The sequence below is a fragment of the Phocoena sinus genome, chromosome 1 (genome assembly GCF_008692025.1).
Source record: "Phocoena sinus isolate mPhoSin1 chromosome 1, mPhoSin1.pri, whole genome shotgun sequence".
Lineage (NCBI taxonomy): Eukaryota > Metazoa > Chordata > Mammalia > Artiodactyla > Phocoenidae > Phocoena > Phocoena sinus.
This window is the reverse complement of record NC_045763.1, coordinates 151387896-151412847: the sequence shown is the minus strand read 5'-3', so window position 1 is coordinate 151412847 and position 24952 is coordinate 151387896. Positions and strand designations below refer to the sequence as shown.

The window sequence follows — 24952 nt, the reverse complement described above, 5'->3', positions numbered from 1 at the left end:
ATATTGTGTATATTTTACCACAATAAAAAATCACCTTGGCCTAATTAATGACGTTTGACTTGTCGCCACTAACCATTGTGCACACTCATGTGATATACAGAGGCTCTAAACTTTCTAGTTTTAAAGGGAAAACAATTAGATTATTGATTAAAAAAAAAATGAAGTTGCTGCTCTGACTGCCATTAGTCATGTGAAGACCCTAGAACACATGTGTCAACTGCTTGGGATTCGCAGTCTACTGCTTGGTCAACAGCCTTAGAAAAATGTAGGTGGACGTATTAGGAGACCAGGGTTTGAATCCTATTTGGGGTCGGTAACTTCTGCGGTATGTCCCACAATGCCAGATCCCTAGTCCACATTTCCAGAGTGGACGGGCTATTGCTGCTTTCTTCCTCATCATGAAAAGAGCGGAAAATGTAGGGAACACTGGAGGTGAGGATATAAGGGAGAGACACTGAAACCGTGGCCTAGCTTTGTGTGCCGTTCATGCCTTGTATTTGCCATTGAGCCTCACTCATCAGTGACAAGGGGTTGGGCCTATACTCTCTCCACTTTCCCCGGGGCCTCTTGGGGGCGGAAGAAGCAGGTCACTCCACTTGCTGAATGACACTGCTGGGTGTTGCTGTGGGTTGGTTGGAGGGACAGGAACTTTTCCTGGTGGTATGTGTGTCGGGGGGCTCACAGGGACCCTTTTAAATTCTTCTCACTGGCCCCTGTGATTCTGTGACCCTGGTTATTACATGTTCAGAAGTGTCAGCTTATTTGAAAGTGGTACGTTTATTTTCTATGTAAGTATTACTGAAGGCCATCATACTTTCGTTTGCAGGATGCTAACAGACTCTGGCATCTAGATTATGGCAGCAATATTGAAAAAATATTATAGTGGGAAGTGATATTTAGGAAAACCTTACCAATTTTCATTCTCACTTGGGAGGCTTGTCTTTGCACTCTTTGGTCAGCCCTGGACAATTAAAACTTTTGTTCCAGTAAAGTTTCCTCCTAAAAAGTTTCATCAATTATGAAAAATGCCCTGTGGGCATTACACTGTGAACTCTTTTGTGGCTATCATAAATAATGGGGCAAAGACACTTGTCAAAATATAGCAGAGCTGATTAGATAATACATCTCTCCTTTGATTTTTGATTGGTTTTCTGTTTTAATTTTTAAAGGAATAGCTGTCGCTTCCTTATAAAATAGGAAATGCTCATTAAAAAATATGCAAAACTGGAAAGTACAAAGAAGTCAGCAGTAAATTGTTCCAACTTCTATTGCACCAAAAGAGTTCTACGTTCATTCATTCAATGAGTATTCATTGAGTGCTTTCTATGTGTGAGGTACTATGACACCAGGGATCAAGTCCCTGCTGTCGTGAGGCTTATGTTCTGGTGGGAGGGTAAGAGGATAAATACATAACTAAGTAGATTTATAAGTGTCATAAAGAAAAATAAAATGGGGTAAAGGCATAGAGAGAGTCAGGGCCTCTTTCAAACGGAGTAGCCACAGGGTTGCTCGGAGAAGGCAACATCTGGGCAAAGAATTGAGTGAAGTGAGGGAGCTAACCTTGTGAATGTTGTGGGGAAGTGTGCTTCAAGCCGAGGGAAAGTATATGCAAAGGCCCTGAGGTGGGAGTGTGCGTGGCATGTTCTGTAAACAGACAGGCCAGTGTGGCTGGAGACCAGTGAGTAAGGTGAACATAACAGAGAAACTGGAGAGATAGCCAGGGGTTAGGCCATGTAAGGTTTTAGAAAGCCTGCAGCTTTTTTCTACAATGTGAAGCTGTTGGAGGATGATGAGCAGGGAATATAGACTGTAGGGGAGTGAGGGTGGCGGCAGCAGGAACAGTTAGGAAGCTACCACAGTAATTCAGAATAAAATGATGCTGAGTTGGACTAAGTTGGGAATGGTAGAGGGGATAAGAAGTGGTTTAATTCTGGTTGAATTTTGAAGGTAGAGTGAACAGGATTTGCTCACAAATTGGATTGGGAGTTTGAAAGAGAAGAATCAATAATAAATCTTAAGGTTTTTGGCCTGGCAGGTGGTGTCATTACTAAGACAGGGAACGTGGGGATCAGGGTGTGTATCAAGAGCTCAGGTTTGGGCATGTTAAGTTCTAAGTATCTGTTAACCATCCAAGAGGAAATGTTAAGTCAGTTATAGAAGCCAGGAATTCAGGGAGGGGTCCAGACTGGAGATATAGATTTGGCAGTTACCGGGCACAGAACCAGAAGAGATCTACTGGGAAGCAAGTAGAGATGGAAAAGAAGCCCTAGATGGAACCCTGGGGTGTCAGCAGTTGGAGGTTGGGAGAGAGGAGGAAGGTCCAGTGAAGGAGACTGAGAATGTGTGTCCAGGGGCATATCAGTAGAGGGTGTTGTCCCGGGGCCAGAGGGTGATCCCCTCTGTCCAATTCTGGTGGTGGTGGAGGAAGCTGGGTCTCGAGAATTGTCTGTGTTTGGCAACATGGAGATCGTTACTGCCCACCGCGAGAATGGAAGAAGCAAGAGCCTGATTACAGTGGGCTAAAGAGAAAAAGGGAAGAAAGGAAGTGGAGGCTGGGAGTATGGACAACCATTCTGAGTTTTATTGTAAAGAGAGGGCAAGATGAAAAAGTAGCTGGGGAGGAAGGGGGAGAGCAAGGAGACTGTGTTTCCTTGTGGGGGAATATAACATGTTTGTTTGCTTATGGGAATGATCCGGCAGAGAGGGGAAAAGGATGGTACAGAATATGAGTGTATAACTTTAGGAGCAAGGGCCTTGAGTGAGCAAGGTGTGGGTTCTAGTGTGCAGGTGGAAAGATTAACCTAGGCTAGGAGCTGAGACAGGGAGGGCTGTGAGGGGAGGTGGGGGTGGTGGATTTGGTGCCAGGCATGTGGACTTTCTCTTCCAGTGCACACTTTCGGTGCATGGAAACAGAATGGTGGCTGGAGAGAGTGAAATAATTTTATAAGATTGGCATTATGCCATATGTGCTTTAAAAATAAAAACAATTGAATTTAATTTTACTTGAATCTAACATAAGAAAAAAAAACTGAAGTGAAAGTAAAGAAACTGGTGAACTTCAGATAAATGTTTCTTCTCCACAAAGGATTGTAGTCCTTTAAGTTCTCTCTAAGGTTAAGAAAATGATTGTGAAAATCATTAGGAGGCTGAAGTCATTGCTGATATTTTAAACTACATTTTTAGCTAAATCTTCACTTTTTGACAAGACTGGCTGATCCCTTGCCTGGAAAGATTAGGTGATTCATTTTCTTGCCCTTCCTTGTACCTCTCTTTCCCATCTCCCAGTTTTTGTAGCTTATCTGGCTTTATTACCTTGGCAGTGTTCCTAACATTTACATTCTGACCTGAACTCTCCCATTTTGGGGGTCTTTTCTTTTACTGCTTCTTTGTTCCTGTGGTTTTGTTTTGATTGAGCTACTGGGTTCAGGATTTCTGTCTCTCAGGAGGGGTTCATGGGTCTATATTAGGCTGAGATCTTTCAAGTTGGCGAATGGCTGAGCCTTTTTCACACTTGAACTTGAGGTGACTCAGCTTGCCATAAATTCTTGGATCACAGTGGCTCTCCCTTAGAATCATTTTAGAATGTGGCTTCATTTACTTCAGGCCTCAAATGTTGCCTGGAACAATCTGGAAAAATCTGAGACCATCCTGATTTCTGCCTCCCTACTTTGTTAGACAATTTGCTTTTTCTCCATTGATTCTTAAATAATTCTTTCTTTATCCTTGAAGTTCAAAAATTTAAACAGTATCTGTCTTGATGTTGATTATTTTATGTACATTTCCTGGTATGTAGTATCCCTTTTCTACCCACAGATTTAGTCCATCCATTTTAAGGAAATTAATTGCTCTGTATTATATCTCTGTGTATTCTTTCTATTTTGTTGATCTTCCTTTGCCTTTACTATGAGTCCTTTTAAGTCCTTTTTTTTAAACATGCCATTAATTGGATTCTTTTTTTTAAAATAAATTTATTTTATTTATTTATTTTATTTTTGGCTGTGTTGTGTCTTCATTGCTGCACGTGGGCTTTCTCTAGTTGCGGCGAGCGGGGGCTACTCTTCGTTGCAGTGCGCAGGCTCCTCATTGCGGTGGCTTCTCTTGTTGCAGAGCATGGGCTCTAATCACGCGGGCTTCAGTAGTTGTGGCACGTGGGCTCAGTAGTTTTGGCTCACGGACTCTAGAGCACAGGCTCAGTAGTTGTGGCGCATGGGCTTAGTTGCTCCGCGGCATGTGGGATCTTCCCGGACCAGGGCTCGAACCCGTGTCCCCTGCAATGGCAGGTGGATTCTTAACCACTGTGCCACCAGGGAAGCCCTATTAATTGGATTCTTAAAAACCTTTAATTATGAAAAATTTCAGACATACGCAAAAGTAGGGAGAATAGTGTTATCAACTTCCATATCCCCATCACCCTGCTTCGAAAATCCTCAGTTCACGGCCAGTCTTGTTTTATTTATATCCACTCCCCACCCCCAACGCCCCACCCCCCGTCACTCCCCTCCATCACTTTGAAGCAAATACCAGACATTATTCATCCTTGAATATTTCAGTAGTTATCTCTAGGAGATAAGAACTCTTTTTTTTTTTCAACTTAACCATTAATAAGTTTCATCTATTCTGTTTATAATCCATTTGTTAAATATGTAATGACATTGCCTTTGTGTTAGATCAGTAGCTTTTTTGCTCTGAAGGTGCGATGGGTTATCATAGTTGCTGGACCTCAAAATCAGGAAGACAAAACTCAAAGGACAAGCCGGAGAATTCTCCCTGATACACAGTGGTGACACATTGGATTGGGCAACAGTAGCAGGAGTTGCATAGACAGGAAGTATCCGTTGGTTCCTTGGTGTTCTCTGAATTTCTAGTGTTCATGTGAAATGTGGAAGGAATGGGAAGAGGACCCGGAATGTACAGTTTCTTTTCAAGCAAGAAGTGAAACTTAAGCCCTTTCTGATTTAGTAATGACCATGAAGAAGGAGCTGAGTGGTTTGAAGACTCTGTTCTAGTTCTGCCTTTGGTGGCCATGTGTTTTATTCCATAGCTTTTTTAATCTTCAGGTCAAGACCTTCTACTAGGTCATGAAATCAAATTAGTGGGCCACAACAAGCATTTAAAATGTAAAAAAACAGACTTTATGGAATATGTATTGTTTCATGAAATTGTGTTTCCTGTGTGTATGTTGGCTTTTAAGAGTTAGGAAGCCACTAATTTATTCTATTCAATTCCTATCACTTCCTATACCTTCTTGTCTAGAAAGTTAAAGGATTAAAGAGCCCATGAGACAGATTTGATTTATGTATTTAACCAAAGCATATATGGTATTTTCAATGTACCAGGAACTATTCTAGATACTTTACAAATGTTAACTCAAAAACTCTAAGAGGTAGGTACTATTATTAATGAACTTTGACACATAGAGCCATTGAGGCACAGAGAAGTTAAGTAATTTGTCCAGGGTCACACAGCTAGTAAGTGATGGAGCTGGCATTTTGAGCCCAAACACTCTGTTTTCCAGTTATAGGCAGGCACGTCATATACAATCAATAGTGATCATAGATGCCACTTACTAAATACTTTCTTTGTGCCAAGGAGGCTCAGAGAAAGTTGAATGGTAACTCAGATTTTGCTCTGCTGCCTCTCCAGTTGATAGCATCTCTAGGTGGGCATGGACTTTTTGCTACTATTTCCTTCAAGAAGAAATGATATAAAGGTGTTTTCCCACTCCACCGCAACACAAATACTTAAATACTCAAAGTTAAGGGAGTAAGAATGAGGACTTTTGTGTGATAAGCTGAAGAAATTCAGGGATCCCAATCAATATTGCCAGCTGGAACTATAGGATTCCAGTATGAAAGGCAACTAAATGAGTCCATATCTCAGTTTCATTTAAAAAAATATAGGAGAGTGAGTAAGAGCCCTGTTTTAGAATTGAACACATCTAGGTTCAGATCCTGTTGTGATCTGAAACTGTCTTGGCGACTTCAGGCAATTAACTAATCTCTCTGAACCTCAGTGGTCCCTATCTGTGAAGTGGGTGGAATCATGATTGACTTTTAATAGAATCTTACTAGGTACCTGGCATATAGTAAACACTTTACCTATTTTATCTATGTTATCTCTTCTATGCTTTACAACAATCCACTGGTGTGGCTGCTGTTACAAGCTGTATTTTATAGATAATGAAACAGACTTAGAGAGATTAAGTGTCTTTTTCAAGGATACACAACTAGCATGCGGCAGAGCTAGAATTAAAGCCAGGTCTTTCTGAATGCAATGTCTGGGCTCTTAACCATTCTGCTTTATTGCAAACTTATCCCACTGGGATGTTTTGAGGATTAAATGAGATAACATACCTTTACACTTAAATGGTGACTCAACTTTCTATGAGTCACATAGAAAGTATTTAATAAATGGCATCTGTGATCACTGTTGATTGTATACCTACCCAAAACTTTTGTAGAGACACTTTACCTGTTCATAGAAAACAAACTGTAGTCAACTAAATCAGTTCTTAGAACCAACCAATCACTTCACAAATATGTTGAGTCCTTGAAAAATAACTGTTAGTTAGCTATTCTCAATACTCTGCTAAGCAGATACTTTCGTTGGGGAATAAGTTTCATCAAAGAAAAGATGATCTATCCAGCATCTAGAACAGTGCCTGGCCCATGGTAATTGTCTTAGTCTGGGTTCCCTAGAATTAGAGCTCTAGAGGCAAACGATTACACTTTATTTGTGAGAGCCATCACAGGGAAGCAGGAATGAGGAGAAAAGGGAAGCGGGAAAGGGAGGGAGGGAGGGAGAACAAATATAAGGGACTGCTTAGAGGCTGGCCACAGCTTCATGACAGGCTGATCATTTGGTCTTGTGGGACATCTTCAGAGAAAATGTGTGAAGCTACTACATCTCTGAATGGTCCACTGGGGAAAGGAGGGAGAAGATTTCATTTGCCATCCCCCATCCCCTCTTACTCAGGGGTTGATGTCCTAGAGCTTCAATTCCCCTGTGCTTCTTCATGGCCTGGCTGGTGGCTGAGCAGGTCCCTCCAAATCCCATGCCACAGTGGCGACAGGGAAACCCTGGGGTGGGAATTGAGAGGCGTGTAGCACAGGTACAAGGCAAGGGGTTGTCAGGGCGGCCCACCAGCATGAAGGACTGGAACAGTCATAGCAACTGGAGTAGTACAGGCTGACCCAGCCTGTCAGTAAGGTGGTTGTGTTCATCTTGGGTGATGCATAGCAGGCTGTCAATAATGATCGCTCAAGTTAATAAACTCTTTGTCCTGCTGTCTTCTTTAAGTGATTTGCAGTTATTGACACCTTGATACATCTCTTTCCATTCTCACTCTAGTTTCCTATCTCCTCTTCTTTTGCTTTCCACCTAAATGAGGGTGTCCCCAGGCTTAGGCCTACTTCTCTTTCATTCTCCATGCTTTCTATGGGCAGCTGCACTTGCTTTCATGGTTAACTTCATACTCCCATCTACTTGCTGATGGCTCGCAAATGTCTCCCTCCAGACTTGACCTCTCCTGAGAACCCTAGACTGGAGAACAAAACTGCATTTTCCAGTAGGAAGTTCTACAGGCACTTCAAAGGCCGAGTGAATCTCCTGGTCTTCTGTAGTCATCTTTGTCCCTTTTCCCAACAACTAATAGGGGCTTGGTCCATGCTGGTGGAAGTAAATCTGAAATGATGTGCCAATACTGTAGGCCAAGCTGGGTCCTACACAAAATGAAGTAAATCCTCCAGAGCCAGCTCTCTAGGAATTTAGGGTCTGGATTTTAGGATTGATCTGGTTTGTTTTCCATTCAGTTGTGCTGGAGCCTTGAGCAGCATACAGTTTACCGTTGTCCATTACTATAGTGGACATGTTGAAATTGACACTTAGTCTTTTCAGGAGTTGAGTTCAGGGAAGTCCTTGGGTTTTTGACTCTTCTTGTGCTGTCCTTCTGCTTTTCAAGACCCTTACCTTGCTTTGTCCACAGTTTACAGATCCCTTTGGAACAGTGTATCTGATCTGCTCATCGAGCATGTGCACTCTTTCTTGCTTTTCCACCCCCCTCTTTCTCTCCATGCTCTTCTGAATAAACCTTCAAATCACTGCGCTGTACTCACACAGGCTCCTGGGCTTAATCTGCCCATTTCTGCCTCCTCACCTTTGTCCTAGTAATCACAGCGCTCCTTCATCTATAACCCTTACACCTCTTTAAATCCTCCCCAGTTTCAGGCCTGAAGACCAACTCAGGCTGATCCTGGTTTATACTGATCACCTCTCTGAACGTAATCTGGGACCATTATTTTGGCACTTAGCACACACAATCCTATACAGTTGAATGCTTTTGCATTTAGTCTCCTTTTTTTCCCAATTGGATTATAAGCTCCTTGAAAGCAAGACAATGTCTTATATTTTCTTGTGTGTTCCAATGATTTGTCACTCAGATCTTTGCACAGAGATGGTATGAGACGAATATATGCTAGATTTGTTGGTTGGTTATCATGGTCCTTGGGAATTCACTTCCACTTTGTCTCTAGCAATCAATCAGGGGCATCAGACTAGGTAACATTTCCCAGAGGAGCTGTTGGTCATTTCATTCCAAATCTTTAGTTTGTAGTACAAGTTAATTCTAGACTTTGGACCTCAGGAATTCTGTTTCTTAAACATCTCAGGCAAGGCCTAGGAGGTAAAATTACTACTTTGTCATTTGATGTGGCAGCTTGTTCATTTGGGAGCCTTTTGTCTTTGACTTTCTATTGAGGCACTTGAAAGAACCAAGGCGGCCTGCCAAGAGCAGTCCTGATGATTAAAGTTCATTGAGATATCCGCCTTCACACCCTCCCGTTTCATGGGCTTTATGAGGCTGCTTTCTGTGTCTTCACTTGGGGACTCAACAGTTAATAAATGGACGTCCTTCGGAAACTCTTAAGGCCATTTTTCTCCTTCTCCTTCCCCCTGGCTGGTTTCTCTTTGTCTCCAAAGCTGCATGCATTGTTCTTAGGTAGTGTGGAGTTAATGCGAGGGGAGGAAAGGTTCTTTCTTTCATAACTTTGGGGAAATCTACTGCACAGGGCAGACAGTTTTGAAGATGGCCAAACTTAAAGTTCGACACAAAGAACTATAGTAAAAGGAAAGCCGGAGAGGCTAGCACTCCAGTTGCCACCACCCCTCCTTCCTCCCACCAAGGTAACTATCTTACCTTTGAACCCAACGATCTCTCTTACATGTCCAGTTTGCTCACCACTGTATAGGAGGGGATAGCTTGGACTCACTAGCTTTAGGATCAGTGGCTCTAAAGTATGTATTATTACTAGTGATTAGTGTTAGTATGTGTGGGGATTTTCCACTCATGGAATTCTCCTATTCTTTTTGACCTCTGTACTATTTCAGCCTGGATTGCTCATTAACGCTCACTCCATCTCTTAATTTAGAAGGCCTAGGAACCCATCCAGCAGACCTCCTCCACTCTGATCTTCCTTCAGCTCTGTTCCCATCATGACACAAACTTTCACCAGCTCCATTTCTGGCCTCTTGAAATCCAAACTACCCTGTTAGCCTTTGGAGCTGCTTCTCTCTGTGCACCCTTATCTCTGACCTACCCTTACGTTGCCTTTTGTTCTGGTGAGGCCAGCCTCCTCACTATCTCATAAAGAGGCCGCGCTCAAACATTCCCATCTCTCCGCTTATGTTTTCCCTTCTTCTGGGAGATTGTCCCCTCACCCTTCCATTTATTGAAATTTTACCCATCCTCAGAATACTAGTTCAGACGTCTCTTTCCTCCCATTTTCTCTCTTTATCCTCTCCTTCCTTCCACAAATTTCAAGCCCTACTATATGCCAGGTATTGTTTTGTGTCTAGGAGTATGTTGTGAGCCAAACAAACAATTTCTCCCTCCCAAGTTTAGTCTTTCTCAAGAAGCCTTATTTTAGCAATGTTAGTCCCCACTGCTTTGAGTCCTTAAGACTTTTACTTGTAATATTTCTTCTCAGTTTCATTCTTCCAGTATACTATAATAAAGATTTATATATTTAATTATATATCTTGCATAATTATGTAATATGTAAATAATTATATATTTTTTGAAAATGTATTATATATTTTGATCATGTTTTTACAATTAGATTGTAAGTTCCTTGAGGACAGGGACCTTCATGCTTCTGAATACTTGAGAATTCCCTACTTAGTCCACTAGGAATCCTTTGTTTGCAAGAGACCAAAACCCCAATGCAAACTATTTTAAGCAAAAACGGAATGAGTTGGCTTGTGTGCTGGAAAGGGGCAGGGATAGGGCTGGCATCTGGCCATGATTGATTCAGGGGCTCAAGTTTCCTTTTCCCATACCTCAGCTCTGCTTCCTCTAGGTTGGCTCCATTCCACTCGTGGTGGCAAGATGGTAGCACTGTCCCAGACTGACATTGTCCCCAGGTCTTGTAGCTCCTAGACAGGGCCTGGAGGTAACATCAACCATCTTTGGAGAGGCCGGAGGTGGAATCAGCTTTGTCAAAAGCGCTGAGTTGGGGAGGATATGGATGCAAGGAAGGGAAAACAATAATTATGTCACATCCACATATTCTGGAAGCTTAGTAGCTATTTGTTGATTGATTGTTTGGATTAACTCATGTTTGTTTCTATGCTATATTCAATAGGGTAAAGTAACGAGGAAAAAGGCCATCAATCACACTCTTTGAGGAAGAATATTTGCTGTTTTCTAGTTTGCTAAGAGTAGCTTGATGGCTTTTATTGGCATACTGACTACTGAGATAAGTAATAATGTCAGTCACTGAAAGATGTGGTATAGGAAGATGATTGAGGGTGATACGTGTCTTCCTTCTCTCTGCTGTCACTACACTGTGTGCATACCTCATTTATTTATATTATTGTTTCACTGTGTTTGTTGTAGGTTTTTTACTTGTCTCTTCCTGACTGCTCTGCTAACATTGACAGAGGACTTTGTCTTTGTACTCTGAGAGCACCTGGAAGGTGCTCAAATAAATATTTGTGACAAGAGTAAGTAAGAAAGAACTTTGGCTTAGGAACCCAGTGACCCGGGTTCCAGGCCTAGATCTGAAGCTTAATAGCTGTGTGATCTCCAGAAATTCCTTCCCCTTCTCTGGGCTCTGGTTCGGTTGTCCAAGAAAAAATTTAAAGGCCTTCCCATTACTGAGTTTGTAGAAAGGCAAACCTGCAGGTAAAGAGTGAGACTTGGCAAGGTATTCCAGCATTCTGTTTCCCAGGGAATAGTTCTGAGAGGAGCTGATGACCATTGTGATAAGAGGTCTTGGTAAGAGATATGGAGGGTAAAGCCTGGTGAAAGCCTCAATTGTCTTCTTATATAACACTTGCTGGAAAGGTACTAGGAATTCATATTCCTGAGATGGCTGAGGTGACATCATGTGTTTGTGAAAGGCTAAAAGCAGGAGACGCAGATTTGTGGAAAAAGACCGGCATCAGGCCTGGTTCCCAGTGGGGAACCCAGGCTGACCTCATGCTCAACGGGCTCTGAGCACAACCTGTGGGAGTGGCAGCTCTTGTCCCCTAGGTGCCAGCACGTCAAGGAGAAGGGAAGGACGTGCCTGTGTTGATCTCCTGAAGGATTACATCTTTCTCCCGGCCTCCCCCCGACCCCCATTTTCTCCTCAGAGGTAAGGGATTCATAGGAGGGGGTTCCATGTGACTTAATCAGACAGAATTCCTAAAAAAGGAGATGAATTTTGAAAGAGGGAAAGAAAGGGGTTAATATCTTTGGATTGGAAGCAGTGAGCTGAACAGAATCCCCCAGTACTCTGCTGACTGATGAATTTCCTGGGTGTTCTCTGAAGTGAGGACAGTTTCTAGAGGACTGTGTCACCTGCATTGGCAGGTGTTATATAATTTTAGAGTCTCCATGATTGTCGCTGTGGCAGGGCCCTTTTTTTGTTAAATGATCAGTATCCTATTAGGTCTAGCTTTTCTTTGAATTTCTTCCGTTTTGTGACCCTTCAGCTTCTTTCTAAAAAGGAAATGAGCCTCCTTCTAACCCCAGGACAGGTGTAGTTAGGATCTCAGCTATGGCCAAGCATGGACAAGGAGTCAGCATATCCTGCGGGGAGCTCTTCTGGATGTGTGTGCTGAGCCTGCATTTGAACTCATACAGAAAAACATTCGTTGCCAGGTTTTGATCTGACACCCTTCAGAAATGATGGAATGGTGATCTGCCAGTGGAGTTCAATGTCCTGGACAAGCCTCCTGTCCTGAGGGACAGCTTCTAAGATTTGCTTTAAGAATATTCAATGCAGTGCTTCCCTGGTGGCGCAGTGGTTGAGAGTCCGCCTGCCGATGTAGGGGACACGGGTTCGTGCCCGGGTCCGGGAAGATCCCACATGCCACGGAGCGGCTAGGCCCGTGAGCCATGGACGCTGGGCCTGCGCGTCTGGAGCCTGTGCTCCGCAACGGGAGAGGCCACAACAGTGAGAGGCCCGCCTACTGCAAAAAAAAAAAAAAATTCAATGCAGAACTGAAATTCAGCCCATACAAGTGGAGAAATGGAAACCAAGAATTCCTTCCTCCTTTTGGTGCCTGTTTGCTGGACCATTTTCCCCTTAGTTGTCAGGATGGCACTCAGCAGGACATGCTGTTTTGGTAGGGTTCAATCTTTGTAATGGGATATAATTCACACACCATAAAATTTGCCCCTTTGAAGTGTACAGTTCAGTGGGTTTTTTGTTTTCGTATATTCACAAGATTGTGCAACCGTCGTCACGGTCTAGTTCTAGGACAGTGGAGTTACATTTTGACTTGAATCTTTGAATGAAATGCTAACCAAAGGTCAACTCTGATTTTCAAGAAACTTGTTCTAGAACTTTGGCCCCTTTTGCAAGGGAAGCTGCAGTTTGTATTCAAGTGTCATTTTTATAAAACATAATAGAAAAAGAGTCAGAGGACATTGAAATGTTCTTAGGCTTGTTGCCTAATATCTTTTGCCTGCTATTGATGATTTTTAAATCTTTGGTCTTTAGGTGGGGGCTTAATACTATGGCTATCTATAATAAAGAGTATTTGAAGTGAAAGTAATGAGACTGTCTTTGCTTTCTTTTCCTTCCTCTTCTTGTCAAGCCATGCTTCATTAGGGCAGGGCTTGGGCCTGTTTTGTCCTCTGTTGCCATCACCTAGCACAGGGTCTGTTATACAGTAGGGGCACAGTAAAGATTTGCTGAATAAATGGGCTGTGTGAGGTGCCCAGGGGAGGTCATTTTTGGCATGTATCACTCCAGGTCGTTCATGGTGACCTTTGTACTTTGGCTTTCTGGATGGCCATGAAATACATTTATAGCCCTGAGATATAGCTGCATGTAGAACGTGAGAACTTGACTTCTTCAGTGTAGTTCTAGGGACAGAACCTACAAAGATCCCATCATCCCCAGCTCCCAGGAACTCTCATCCAACTATAAACTGAATTTGCAAAGGCTTCTTGGGTTGATGTGGTGAAGCACCGTGGGTGGTATGATTGTGTGTCTTTGCGTGTATACACGTGTGCACGTGCATTCTGGCCTAAGCACACGATGGAACTGTGTGGATGGAACTGTGAGGAATTCCTCCATGTTTTTATAAATTGCCCCTTTCTTCTTTCTGCCCTTGTAGTTTATTGGTCGGCCAGGGTACAGAGGGGCCTCCAGCCTGGGCACATGGCCCAGGCGTGCTGGCATTCAGTGGCCTATTGTTTCCTGCCCCTCATATGCATGGACAGAGGACTGGGGCTGGCACAGCTGCCTTCTTGGGGACCATTGTTTGTCTTTGCAGCAAAAGCAGCAGCAGCAAAAGCCTGGACAGAGCACATTTTGCCCTGGACAGAGCAGCCATTCTGTCTTGGAGCTGCAGGCCTGGAGATGGGGGTAGTTGGAGTCTCCCTTAAGTGCCTGTGCAGAGGCTCTGAGGGTGGGAGCCAGGGCGGCATCTCCTTCCATGGGGAGGGGTGGGGGAGGGGAGATGCTCAGTGGAGTCGCATCACTAATTAACCACAGTGGCAGGTGGTATCTCTTAGCAGAGACTCTCCTTTTCCTGGATTGGGGTGGGGATATCGCATTCTCACTTCCTTCAAAGCTGCCCTGTAGAGGAGATCTAGAAAGCAGGAAGGGATCCAGCCCAGTTGTGGACTAGTCGAAACATGGGCTAGTTAGTGAGTCACCGGGCTACTTCAAACTTGACTCTGAGGGCCTGAGTCACCACCTCATCTGGAAGGTGGGGAAGGGGACATTACAGGGTTTGGAGTGAGAGAAACTGTGATTCCCCCAGAAATACCTCAGAGACCCCAGACTCTTGTTCATTTCTCTTGTTTCCCTGCCCCACTGACAACCTCTTTGACAAATCAAGGCAAACCTTCATTTGGCTTCAACCCCACTTGCACCTAATTGTGTGAGCCTTTGGTAAATTAGTTGTCATACTTCAGTTTTCTCATCTGTGCAATCAGGACAATTGCGGATACCAATTATGGCCTAGTAATAAAGGTTAAATGAGGTGATGTGTATAAAGGTGTTCAGTAAGCACGTACTCCCTTTCCTTCAGGGGCCCGGAGCGGATGCCTGAGGTTGGGGTGCACGTTGGGTAATGCTGCCCATTTGTTGAGACACCTAAGGAGGTCAGGGTGGAATTCCATGCTGGCTGGATGCACGTTGGGGCTTCTTAGATTAATTCACGTATCTTAAAGGCCTCCTATGAAGTGCTTGTTCTTCAGACAGGACAACCCTGGAGCGGTCTACCTCTGGAAACTTACGGGTATTGTGGGAATTTGCTTAGCCTCCTCTTTTTATGGCGAAGATGGGCATCATCCATCCTCCTGTGCTCCCTTTCTGCTCCACTAGTTAGAGAGTTTATTGAGGCAAAATCTTAAATGAATTACAAGTGACTCAGAGAGGGCTGACAGCCCCTTGCTATCCACATCCTCTTGCACATCTGTTACTGACTGGGTACCTGGAAAGCCTTTTCACCCTAAGATGCCCTGATTCTTCTTCTTCTTCTTTTTTTTTGTGTGGTATGTGGGCCTCTCAGTGCTGTGTCCTCTCCCGTTATGGAGCACAGGCTCCGGACGCGCAGGCTCAGCGTCCATGGCTCACGGGCCTAGCTGCTCCGCGGCACGTGGGATCTTCCCGGACCGGGGCACGGACCCGTGTCCCCTGCATCGGCAGGTGGACTCTCAACCACTGTGCCACCAGGGAAGCCCCCTGATTCTTATTTAATGGACAAGTTGTAAGTAATATCAATGAGCACTGTGAATGTCCTCTCCACCCACAGTCTGCCTACCCAGTGGCTACTACTACCAGCTACTACTTCTATCTCTCAAAGATAGAAAGAGGACAGATGCCTCGAGGAATAGTCTCGGCAAGGGCTGTTGCCTTTAAGAGGCCCAGAAATCCCTGGCAGGAACCAGATGCCTGGCATGCCCTCTACAGATCTTCCCCCCCCCAACACCCCTGTAATCAGACTCCAAAAAAACACAGAACAAGAGAGCTTTGATGAGGTAGGCGGCTTTTCTGCGCAGCCTTCTGTCTGCTTGAAACAATCCTCTGGTGCTCAGTTTCAGTTCAGGTGAGGTTACTGCAGGCCTGGTTGGCATTGGTGGTTGGCACGGGAGGAGGCAGGGAGCCGAAGAGGGTGAGAACTACACTCACAGATCACCTGAGATCACCCATAAAGTACGAGATACTTGTGGTACATCCTGATATCTGTAAAAACAAACAAAAATGAAGATGGGGATGGATGATGGGCCCGAAGCTACTCCAAGGCGAAGCCAAATGTACCATTTGCCCATCCCTCATTGCTTCATAAAAGGAGGGGTTGGCAGAATTTTCAACATCATAGCTTCGTTCCTGGATTTGCCTCTGATTTATCTGCAGCTCAGATGAAAACTCTAGATTCCACACCCCCACCCTATGCATTACAGAGCATAGACTGAAAGCACTGTTACAACTCTACTGTTGGGGAATGAATTTAGAGCATGCAGAGGAAAGGCGTAATAATACAGGTGCTCTTTTTCCCTGGGATTGGAGTTACTGTCACATCCTAAGCTATTGGAGCTGAGCAGGCTTGTGGGGGTGTGGGGAAGAAAGGGATGGAAGAAGTGGCTCCCCTGTGGCTCTGATGGGGATTGGGACATAACTTCAGCAGGATACGCACTGCAGGCCTTGCAGTCTGGCTTTGGCAAGTTGCTTCCTGCGGGTGCCAGGTCTCTTGTCAGTAACGAATGCAGTATTGCATCTGAGGCAGATCTGGTTGTATCTGGAGCTGCCATTGCTGCAGTTCCAGAGAGGGTGTTTGCTAACCCTGTACGAGCATTCCGGCCAACCAGAAAGCTGCCAAGCGAGAGCTTAACCAGAAATATTTCTAGCTTTGACACAGCAGAGGCTCTGAGCATCCGTGAGGATGAAGCATCAGAGATATGAGTGATATTTGTTGGTGAAAATATCAGCTTCTTGAAGATTGATTACATTCAGTGGTATTGGAAACGATGGAATCAGATTGACAGTTAATGGTTTGCATGCCTAGAGGTCTGGGTGCTTGTTTCATTCTTGACTGCCACTATTTGCCCTTGGGCACAACCCTTTCTATCTCCACTAAAATATCCTGACCTCTCCCCCTACTTCATGAAGATGTGGAAAAACAGTTTGAAATAATGGGAGAAAGTATAAAAAGTAGGACTTTGGGCTCTGAAGTGAAGCTGTTTGGGTTTGAATCCCAGCTCCACCACCCAATAGCTTGACTTCTTTTTAAGAGTCAGTTTTCTCATCTTTAAAATAGGGATGAAAGTAGTACTAACCTAATAGGATGGTTGGGAGATAATTCATTTGGCTCCCTGCCAGAAGGGAGCCTACATTCTGACACTGCTGGAAGCACAATAAATTGCTCATTAAGGGGTAGCTCTGAGTATTATTATGTCTGATAAGCAGTTTCTTTTAAATGATTTAGCAGATCCCTGGTTTCAGTGTTCTTTAAGGGTCTGAAAAGAGTTGGTGAGTTTTGGTGGTGCCTCATATCACATTTAAAAAATTAAAGCCTTTAAGTTCCCCATAGCACAGGGAACAACTAAATGGAAGGGGTAAATGTTGGTGTTATAGTTTTTTCCAGGGATCTCTGTCTGACTGCCTCACCTCGCTTTCATTGCAGAGATCCGTGCTCAGCTCACAGAGCAGATGAAATGCCTGGACCAGCAGTGTGAGCTCCGAGTGCAGCTGTTGCAGGACCTCCAGGACTTCTTCCGGAAGAAGGCTGAGATCGAGATGGACTACTCCCGCAACCTGGAGAAGCTGGCAGAGCGCTTCCTGGCCAAGACGCGAAGCACCAAGGACCAGCAGTTCAAGTAGGGATGCTGTGGCTGTTACTTTTAGAGACCTTGAGAATGGGGTCCGGGATGGAGGGAGGCAGGGTGTGCCACCTCCATCGAATTGTATTTATGAAGCAGGTGACCTAGTGATTTCAAATTGGCTGAGGGTTGAGAGCCCTCAAGGACTTCTCCTTTTCCAGATCAGTCTTACATTCAGTTCGATGTCTTGGAGAGATCAGAATAGATGATGAACCACGCTTATAATAACAGCAAACGCCTTTAAAGCTCTTCCTATATGCCAAGCATGGTTCTAAGGGCTTTTACATATTTGTTAATTCACTTAATTTTCACAACTCCATATGTTAGTTATTGTTATATCCCCAACATACAGATGAGGAAACTGAGTCATAAAGTGATTAAGGAACTTGCCCAAGGTCTCTCTCTCTCTCTCTTTCTCTCTCTCACACACACACACACCCCTAATAAATAAATAGCAGAATAGCAGAGCTGAAATCCAAACCCAGGCAATCTGGCTCCAGAGTCTGTGTTCTTAACCATTTCACCAAACTGTCTTTAACTGGAAGAAATGAATGTTGTAGCCATAAATCTAAGTCGCTGTGCAGACAGTTGCTAAAGCCTATTCCTTCTACATTTACAGTATTTTATACAACTGGCCCCTTCACTTTGTTCTCACTGCCATTGCACTAGTTTAGATCATCATCATCTTTGCCTGAGTGATTGCAATACTTACTGTATCATCTTTAGCAGAGGTTCTCAATCCTGGCCACACATTAGAATTCCCTGGAGAACTTTTTAAAAATACTGAAATCTGGGCCCCACTCCAGATCAATTAAACCAGAATCTCCGGGAGTAAGGCCTGGGTAACAGTGTGGTGTAGAAGCTTCCCAGATGATTCTAACGAACGACCAGCGTTGCGGACAACAGTCTTCAGCTTCTCCCCATTCCAATCTGCCTGATCCATTATTATCAGATTTAGTCTTCCTGGAACACCCTGGGGATCAAGCAGTCTCTCTGTGCAATGGCCCCCCGATGTCTGTGTTCTTGATACTGAAGATGTGGTCTCCCAAGATCAGCACCGCCGGGGTTTTGGAGATGCAGAATCTCAGGTCCCACTCCCAGTCTGCTGTAACAAGATCCCCAGGTTGCTGTTGAGAAGTGTTGCTCTGTTCGCAAAGGTGTGCACTCCTTGGCTTGGTCTTCAAGCCCCTCTACATCTGGCCCGACCAGCTTTCCAACCTTATTTCCTGTTTCTGTTCTGCTATACTGCAGCCAAACAGAACACTAACTCCACTGGGCCTTTGCTTATCCTGTTATATGAACTTTTGTGCCCATTCTTCACGTCTCTGCACGTTGAAGCCATACCCATGTTTTAAGACTGAATGCAGATGCAACCTGTTTTAAGAAACTTTCCAGATTCTCCCAGGAGGAAGAATGTTCTCCCTCTTCTAAATTCTTACATCAGTTCTTTTTTTTTTTGTTCTTTTATTAGGACATTCAGAACTATCTGCCTTATATTATCTTCCCTCAGTGGACTGTCTAAGCTTTTCTGATTCATTGTTCAGTCTCCCACAGTGCCTAGTGTAATATATAATAGATGCTCACTAAATATTATTGGATGAGTAAATGAATGAGTAAATTTAAGAATTAATGCCAAGTGTATCTTATTTCCCTGTTTTCTATTTTTGTTTATCGCCCTAATAATTTGGGACACAGTTTATCCTTTACAAGCCAGCTCTGAGCAATGAATAAGTAAGGAGAACATATGACACTTTCAACAGAAGCCAGAAAGAGAATTTCCTCCAGATGTTTTGTCCTCCGAGTCTCTTATCTTTTGCAAGTCCTGTTCTCTTTATGATAAGCAATCCTGAGAGACTAAAATGTTATTTTAGTATATGATAAATGAAGATCAGTGGGGGAATTGTTTGCTTTAGAAAAATGATTCAAAGTTGGATTTATTCTCTTGATAAACTCCTCCTAACTTTAAAATAGCATTTGATTTTTAGTACTATATTATATTCTCAGCTTAAGGACACATTTACTACAAATTAAGGTACAGATGTGCTGAACTGCTCTAAGATCACATACAAGAAATAGGGTGTTTTCTCCAAGACTGGGAGAATTGATTTCCCTTCTGATAAAGTTGGTACCTGACTTCATTTTTCCCAGACGACAAGTGAGCATTTCTTGAGAGCCAGCTATGTGGTCTGTGTTGTACAGGTATTGGAAGATACAAGACAGGTTTATTGTGTGTATCCATAGGGAGCCATATCTGGTTGGGGAGAAAAGATTTTTAATATAGGAAGCAATTAGAGGATAAAGCAATAATGGTCTCATTAAGAGATCATTGGTTTTATGTAGAATATAGATGTGATAAGAGGTCAGTGATAAATCATCAGAGACAGATAAAGGATGTGGAGTAGTCAGGAGCATTTTCATGAAGCAAGTGGGATTTAGGTTAGTCCTTAAAGGTAGATTTGTGTAGGAGAGAATAGCATGTGCAAGAGAGAGGAAGCAGGAGTGTTTGGTGGCGAGGGGTAAAGGGGCTAGTGAGGGATCCAGCTTTATTATAGGAGGTTCGTATGCATTCATTCAACAAATGTCCATTGTGCATTCCTTGAACTCCTTCAGACCAGACATTGTACCCCGGGATATAACAATGAACAAGCACCGTCTTCCACATGGCACTTATAATAGAATGAGGAAGCAGGCACTGAACACATCACACAGTTAGATGAGTTGAGGTAAGTGTTGCGGAACAAAAGAACAAAGGGCTACAAGCACTCATAGAGGAGCCTTTGCCACTCCTTTGCTGTCACTTTATGGCTAGGTTACTTTAATAGTTTCTTGTCGGATCTTATCCTGAGCAGCAATCTATTGATACTTATTCAACAGACCCCTTTTAAATGCCTACTGGGTACTGTGTTCTGGGCTGATTCCTTCAGAGACTGAGATAAGCTCTGGAATCTTGGCTAACAGGGAAAAGAGACGTGTAAACAATATAATGTAAAAAGGACTTTAACAGAGGTATGAGCAAAATATTATGAGAACACAGGTATTTCCCAAAGCAGTGGAAAATAGGGTTTAGATAAGTAGACACCAAATAACGGTTCTTTGACAGACAAGCAGGGTAGTTCAAATTTGATGTGGCAGCATGGTAGAGAGCCCTCTGGGTTCTTGTGTGGGGAAGGAGACATGAGGAAAGATGGTAGAAGAATGAATTTTTATGCCAGAGAAGGCCAAGATAGAGGTTTTGGGGGGATAATCCATGTACGATGTGAGAGCAAAAATGAATAGAGAGGAAGGCATATATTCAAGAAGTATTCAAGAAACTGAAGAGGACTGGGTAACTGATTGGGTAAAGAACTGTAATGGTCAGAGGTGACCCAGTGTCTCTAGCCTGGTGTCCTGGAAGAACTGGGGCATCTATGATAGAAGTGGGGCTGTTGAGGGAAGACCTGGTTTGAATGGTGAGCCTGCTCTGGGCATGTTGGGTTTGGGGTAGTGGGAGGGCTGTCCAGTGGAGATGTTGTACTATTGAGGTAAGAGGTGAGGTAAAAAGTGACTATGGGGGATTCCCTGGTGGCGCAGTGGTTGAGAGTCCGCCTGCTGATGCAGACGACACGGGTTTGTGCCCCGGTCTGGGAAGATCTCACATGCCACGGAGCGGCTGGGCCCGTGAGCCATGGCCGCTGAGCCTGCGCGTCCGGAGCCTGTGCTCCGCAACGGGAGAGGCTACAGCAGTGAGAGGCCTGCGTACCACAAAAAAAAAAAAGTGACTATGGAAGATATGAAACTATATGAACTCAGGGAAGAGAAAGAGAAGGACAGAGAGCTAAACCCGAGACCCAAGGCTTGGGCACACCCAATTTTAGGGAGTAGTAAATGTTAATTACCAGAAGTAAAAGTTACCAGGGGAGGATGGGGGAGGGAAGGCAGAGGGGAACAAAGGAGGGAGAGGTGATTTTTTTAAAGCACTTAAAAGGATGGAAGGTATGTAGGATAGCGTTGTCTTATGGAACTAGCAGGCTTTCAAGTAGAAGATCTGTAAAAGTTAATCCCGCAATTTCTTATTGATATTCTCCCATTATAAGGCATTGCGAGAGACAAAGATAACTAAAATGAGTCCCAAACCCAAGACTTTTCAATCTGTTAGAGTGCAACATGAAATTGCTGATTTTTGGAAGACACAAAATGTCACATAGTGACAAATTCATGTGGTACAGCCTAATAGAAGAGGCGATGAGACATACATACAAGTGAATGTAACACAGGCAAGATGGTGAGAAACTCAGTAAGGGAGTCCAGGCAACATCCTACTTTCATACATAATTTATTCCTTACAAAGTACAGGAGTTTTACATGGAGTAGGTGGGTTCTATTACTATAAGTATATATGTGAAATTCTGAATTACACCTCACCTGTTGAACTTTGAGCATTTGTCTTTCATTTTCTTCTTTTTGCCACAATTAAACCCATGATCTGCTTGCATAAGTCTAGGGAACATTTGAGGAATTATGGTGACTAACCTTGTCTTGTTCATCCAGGGATGAGACTCTACTTCTCAATGTAACACTAGCAGCAGCACTTGCATTTTTCCACTTTCCACTCATCTTTGTGCTGTAAAATGGAAACAAGTATTCTGATTTTTGCACGTACAAGTGTTACTGTACAGAGACAACCACGATGCTGAAACGGAGCTGGCCCTTGGCAGACAACACCACCAGGCCACGCTTGAAACATTTGTTAGCAACTGAAAATTGACATTTTTGGCCTAGGAAAGGCTTTTTAGGCATGTCTGTTTTAGGTTTGGCAGACCCAAATATTTGGGTCTTTAATAGACCCAAATAATAGTATCTTACATGAGATGGAAGTTGATTTTTCTCTCGTGTAATCATCTGGGCGTTAGCCATCCAGGGCTGTGTCAGGGTCCTTATTTCATCCCTAGAGTGTTGCGCTTGTTCTGTATGACCCAAGATGGCTCAGACCACCATGTCCCCATTCCAGCCAGCGACAAAAGCAAAAAGGCCAGGGGCAGGCACATCCTTACCCTTTAAAGGTACAGTCTGGAAGTGGCACATACATCTCTTCAGCTCACACCTGACTGGCATGGTTCTACTGAGCTGCAAGGGAGGCTGGGAAATGTAGTTATTATTCTAATGACCAGAAAGTAGAGTTGCTATTAATATAGATGGAGGGGAAAGATAGTGGGGGACAATTAACAGCCTCTACCACACTGTATGTGATATACGAGCAGGCAGGTGTATGAAAGACCATTCTGCTCATCCACTTTGTAAAGTGCCATAAATGCACAGAGAAGAGTGGGCTTTATGGAGGTGAGGTTCAGTGGATGGGAAATGGAAACACAAAAGTGCCAATGCAAGGTATTGGTTTTATAAGCTTAATTCAATTGAAACGATGCAGAAGTTGTAGAAGGAGGGTAAAAGGATGGGGAAGGAAGCATTTTAGGCAGAGAGAACAGTGTTGATAAAGGCATAGAGCTGGGAAAAACAAAACTGGTAGGTAACTCATCTGTTTTACTAAAGAACAGGAGTAATAAACGTGATAGTGACATAAGTCTGGAAAAGTTGGTAGGGACGAGATTACAGTGGTCCGTGAACGCCAGGTGATAAGAGTTTGGGCTTTATTCTGTAAGCATGGGGGACCCACTGATAGTTTTGGAGCATAATTATGGATGGCTGTGATTTGGAAAGGTAACTATGGCAACAGTGCATAAGATCAGCTGGAGCAGAGGGACTGGAGGGAGGAAACCTGTTAGGAAGGGATGGCAGTGAGCCTAAGGTTAATGGGGGCCGAGACTGAAGTCGTGCCCTGGGAACTAGAAAGGATGGGTCAAACATGAGGGCAAGAAGCAATTAAAGTCAAAGAAGCTGGGACAGAGGAAGGGCTATGGGTTTTCTGGGTTTCTGGAGTGGCAATTGTATTTTCATTCAGCCGGAGAAGTGTAGCCTCGACTTCTCTGACTCCAGGGCTGCTCCCTAGAATAGTTTATTCTCTGCCCAGAGCATCTCAGCAGGCACTCGTCACCTCCCCCAGAGCTGTAGCAGCTGTTGGCCCAGCAATGCCATGAATTTGTCTCCCTGTGCTGCCAGGAGAGCAGCTGCCAGCAGGAGCCCTGGACAGACACATCTCAGGGACATGGAAACTATTCAGCTTGGGATGGGGTAGGTTAGCCAGGGCTGAAATTGGTCTACATGACTTGTCCCACCCTTTTCCAGGCCAGTTTCTCAACCTGGCTAGATTTCAGCCCCTCATACTGGGGTAGGTTGGGTATTTTAACTTATAGTCTTAAGTGACCGCATTTAGGGACCAACATTGCTGAAGTGCTGTTTTCATCTTCTCTTGGACAACTTCTTACCCTGGAAGCCATTACCCTGTCACTCTTTGGCTTGGCTTCCTATTCTGCTTTTCTCCTGCTTACCTTTTGTCCTCTCCCACATGGTCTCAGTGCAGACACCTTCACTAAATCTCACACAACTCTGACTCCATTGCAAAGTCTGACCCTGCAGTCTACTTCCCCTCCTTCTCTCCCCCCTATAGATAGAACTATAGTGATTATTTCTATCTATCTTATTCTGCTTTGTTTAAGATAGGTTATATGACTTCCTCCATCCCTTTGAATTGTGGGAGGACCCTATTAATGTCTGAAATTCTATCTGCCTGGTTTGATTAAGAGCAGAGATATTATGAGAGGGTAGGAAGTCTTCCTAGGGAAGATGTTCTTGCATTTTCTTTGGCTCCTTGAAGAGTCTAAATGTATTCCTGTTTGTTGCTAAGCCTTTGATTGTCTCTTTTAAGCGGAATCTGTGTTAATATTGCCCAGCAGGACTCTAATTGATAATGTGTTGGCTGGTTTTTTTTTTTTTTTTTTTGCACAGACTTGCTGTAAATTACCTTTCAGTCATAGCTCATTTGGTTTTGATCTCCTACTTTTAATAGCTCAGTTCTATCTTTTATTTTGAGGTAGGGTTATGGTATTTTTTTTTTTCTTTTCCTGTTGAGTTTTAGAGGAATACTCCTGCAATGCTATCCCGCTGTGTTCCTTACAAAGACCTTATGCTACTTTATAACCCACTGCCAACATCTTGTCTTTCTTCCAGCTTTTCCTTCTCCTCAACAACAAATATTTGTCGAACATTTTTAAGGTATTAGTCTAGCCTCTTAGAGGAGAGAGATTCAAAGTAGAAGTAGTGGTTCTTTCCCACATGACTTTATAATCTAATCAGGGACAAATTATGCCTGAACATAATAACACAGACATTCATTGTAGGGCAACATGGGGTGAGTACCAAGTGCGTGCTACAGAAGGCATGATGCACAGTTGGTAGGTCAGGAAACTTCCAAGGTGGGGAATGGGATTTGAACCAGACCTTGAAAATGGCTAGGATTTTGACACGTGGAGAGAGAGGGAGGGGAAAGATGCTACAGCCAGGAGGAAAGTACAAAGCACTTTTGGGGTACAATGAGTAGACTGGTTTGGTTGGGGTAATGAGTGTATATGGAGGAACTGGACAAAAGTAGATAGCACCATATCATGGTGAGCCCTGACTCTTGAATAAGATTTGGCTCTCTGCTGTGGACACTGGAAACCACTGAAGGTAGGAACACCAAGTGTCCAAGCTGAGGTT

The 24952-nt window shown here is 43.8% G+C and overlaps 1 protein-coding gene across 1 annotated transcript in view; it reads left to right on the top strand.

Annotated features, from left to right (window-relative positions):
- Window positions 1-24952, top strand: part of SRGAP2 (SLIT-ROBO Rho GTPase activating protein 2) — a 236444-nt gene that overhangs the window by 75063 nt on the left and 136429 nt on the right. Inside the window, 1 exon segment of the mRNA XM_032611585.1 lies at window positions 17128-17320. Coding sequence (XP_032467476.1) covers window positions 17128-17320 — 193 coding nt within the window.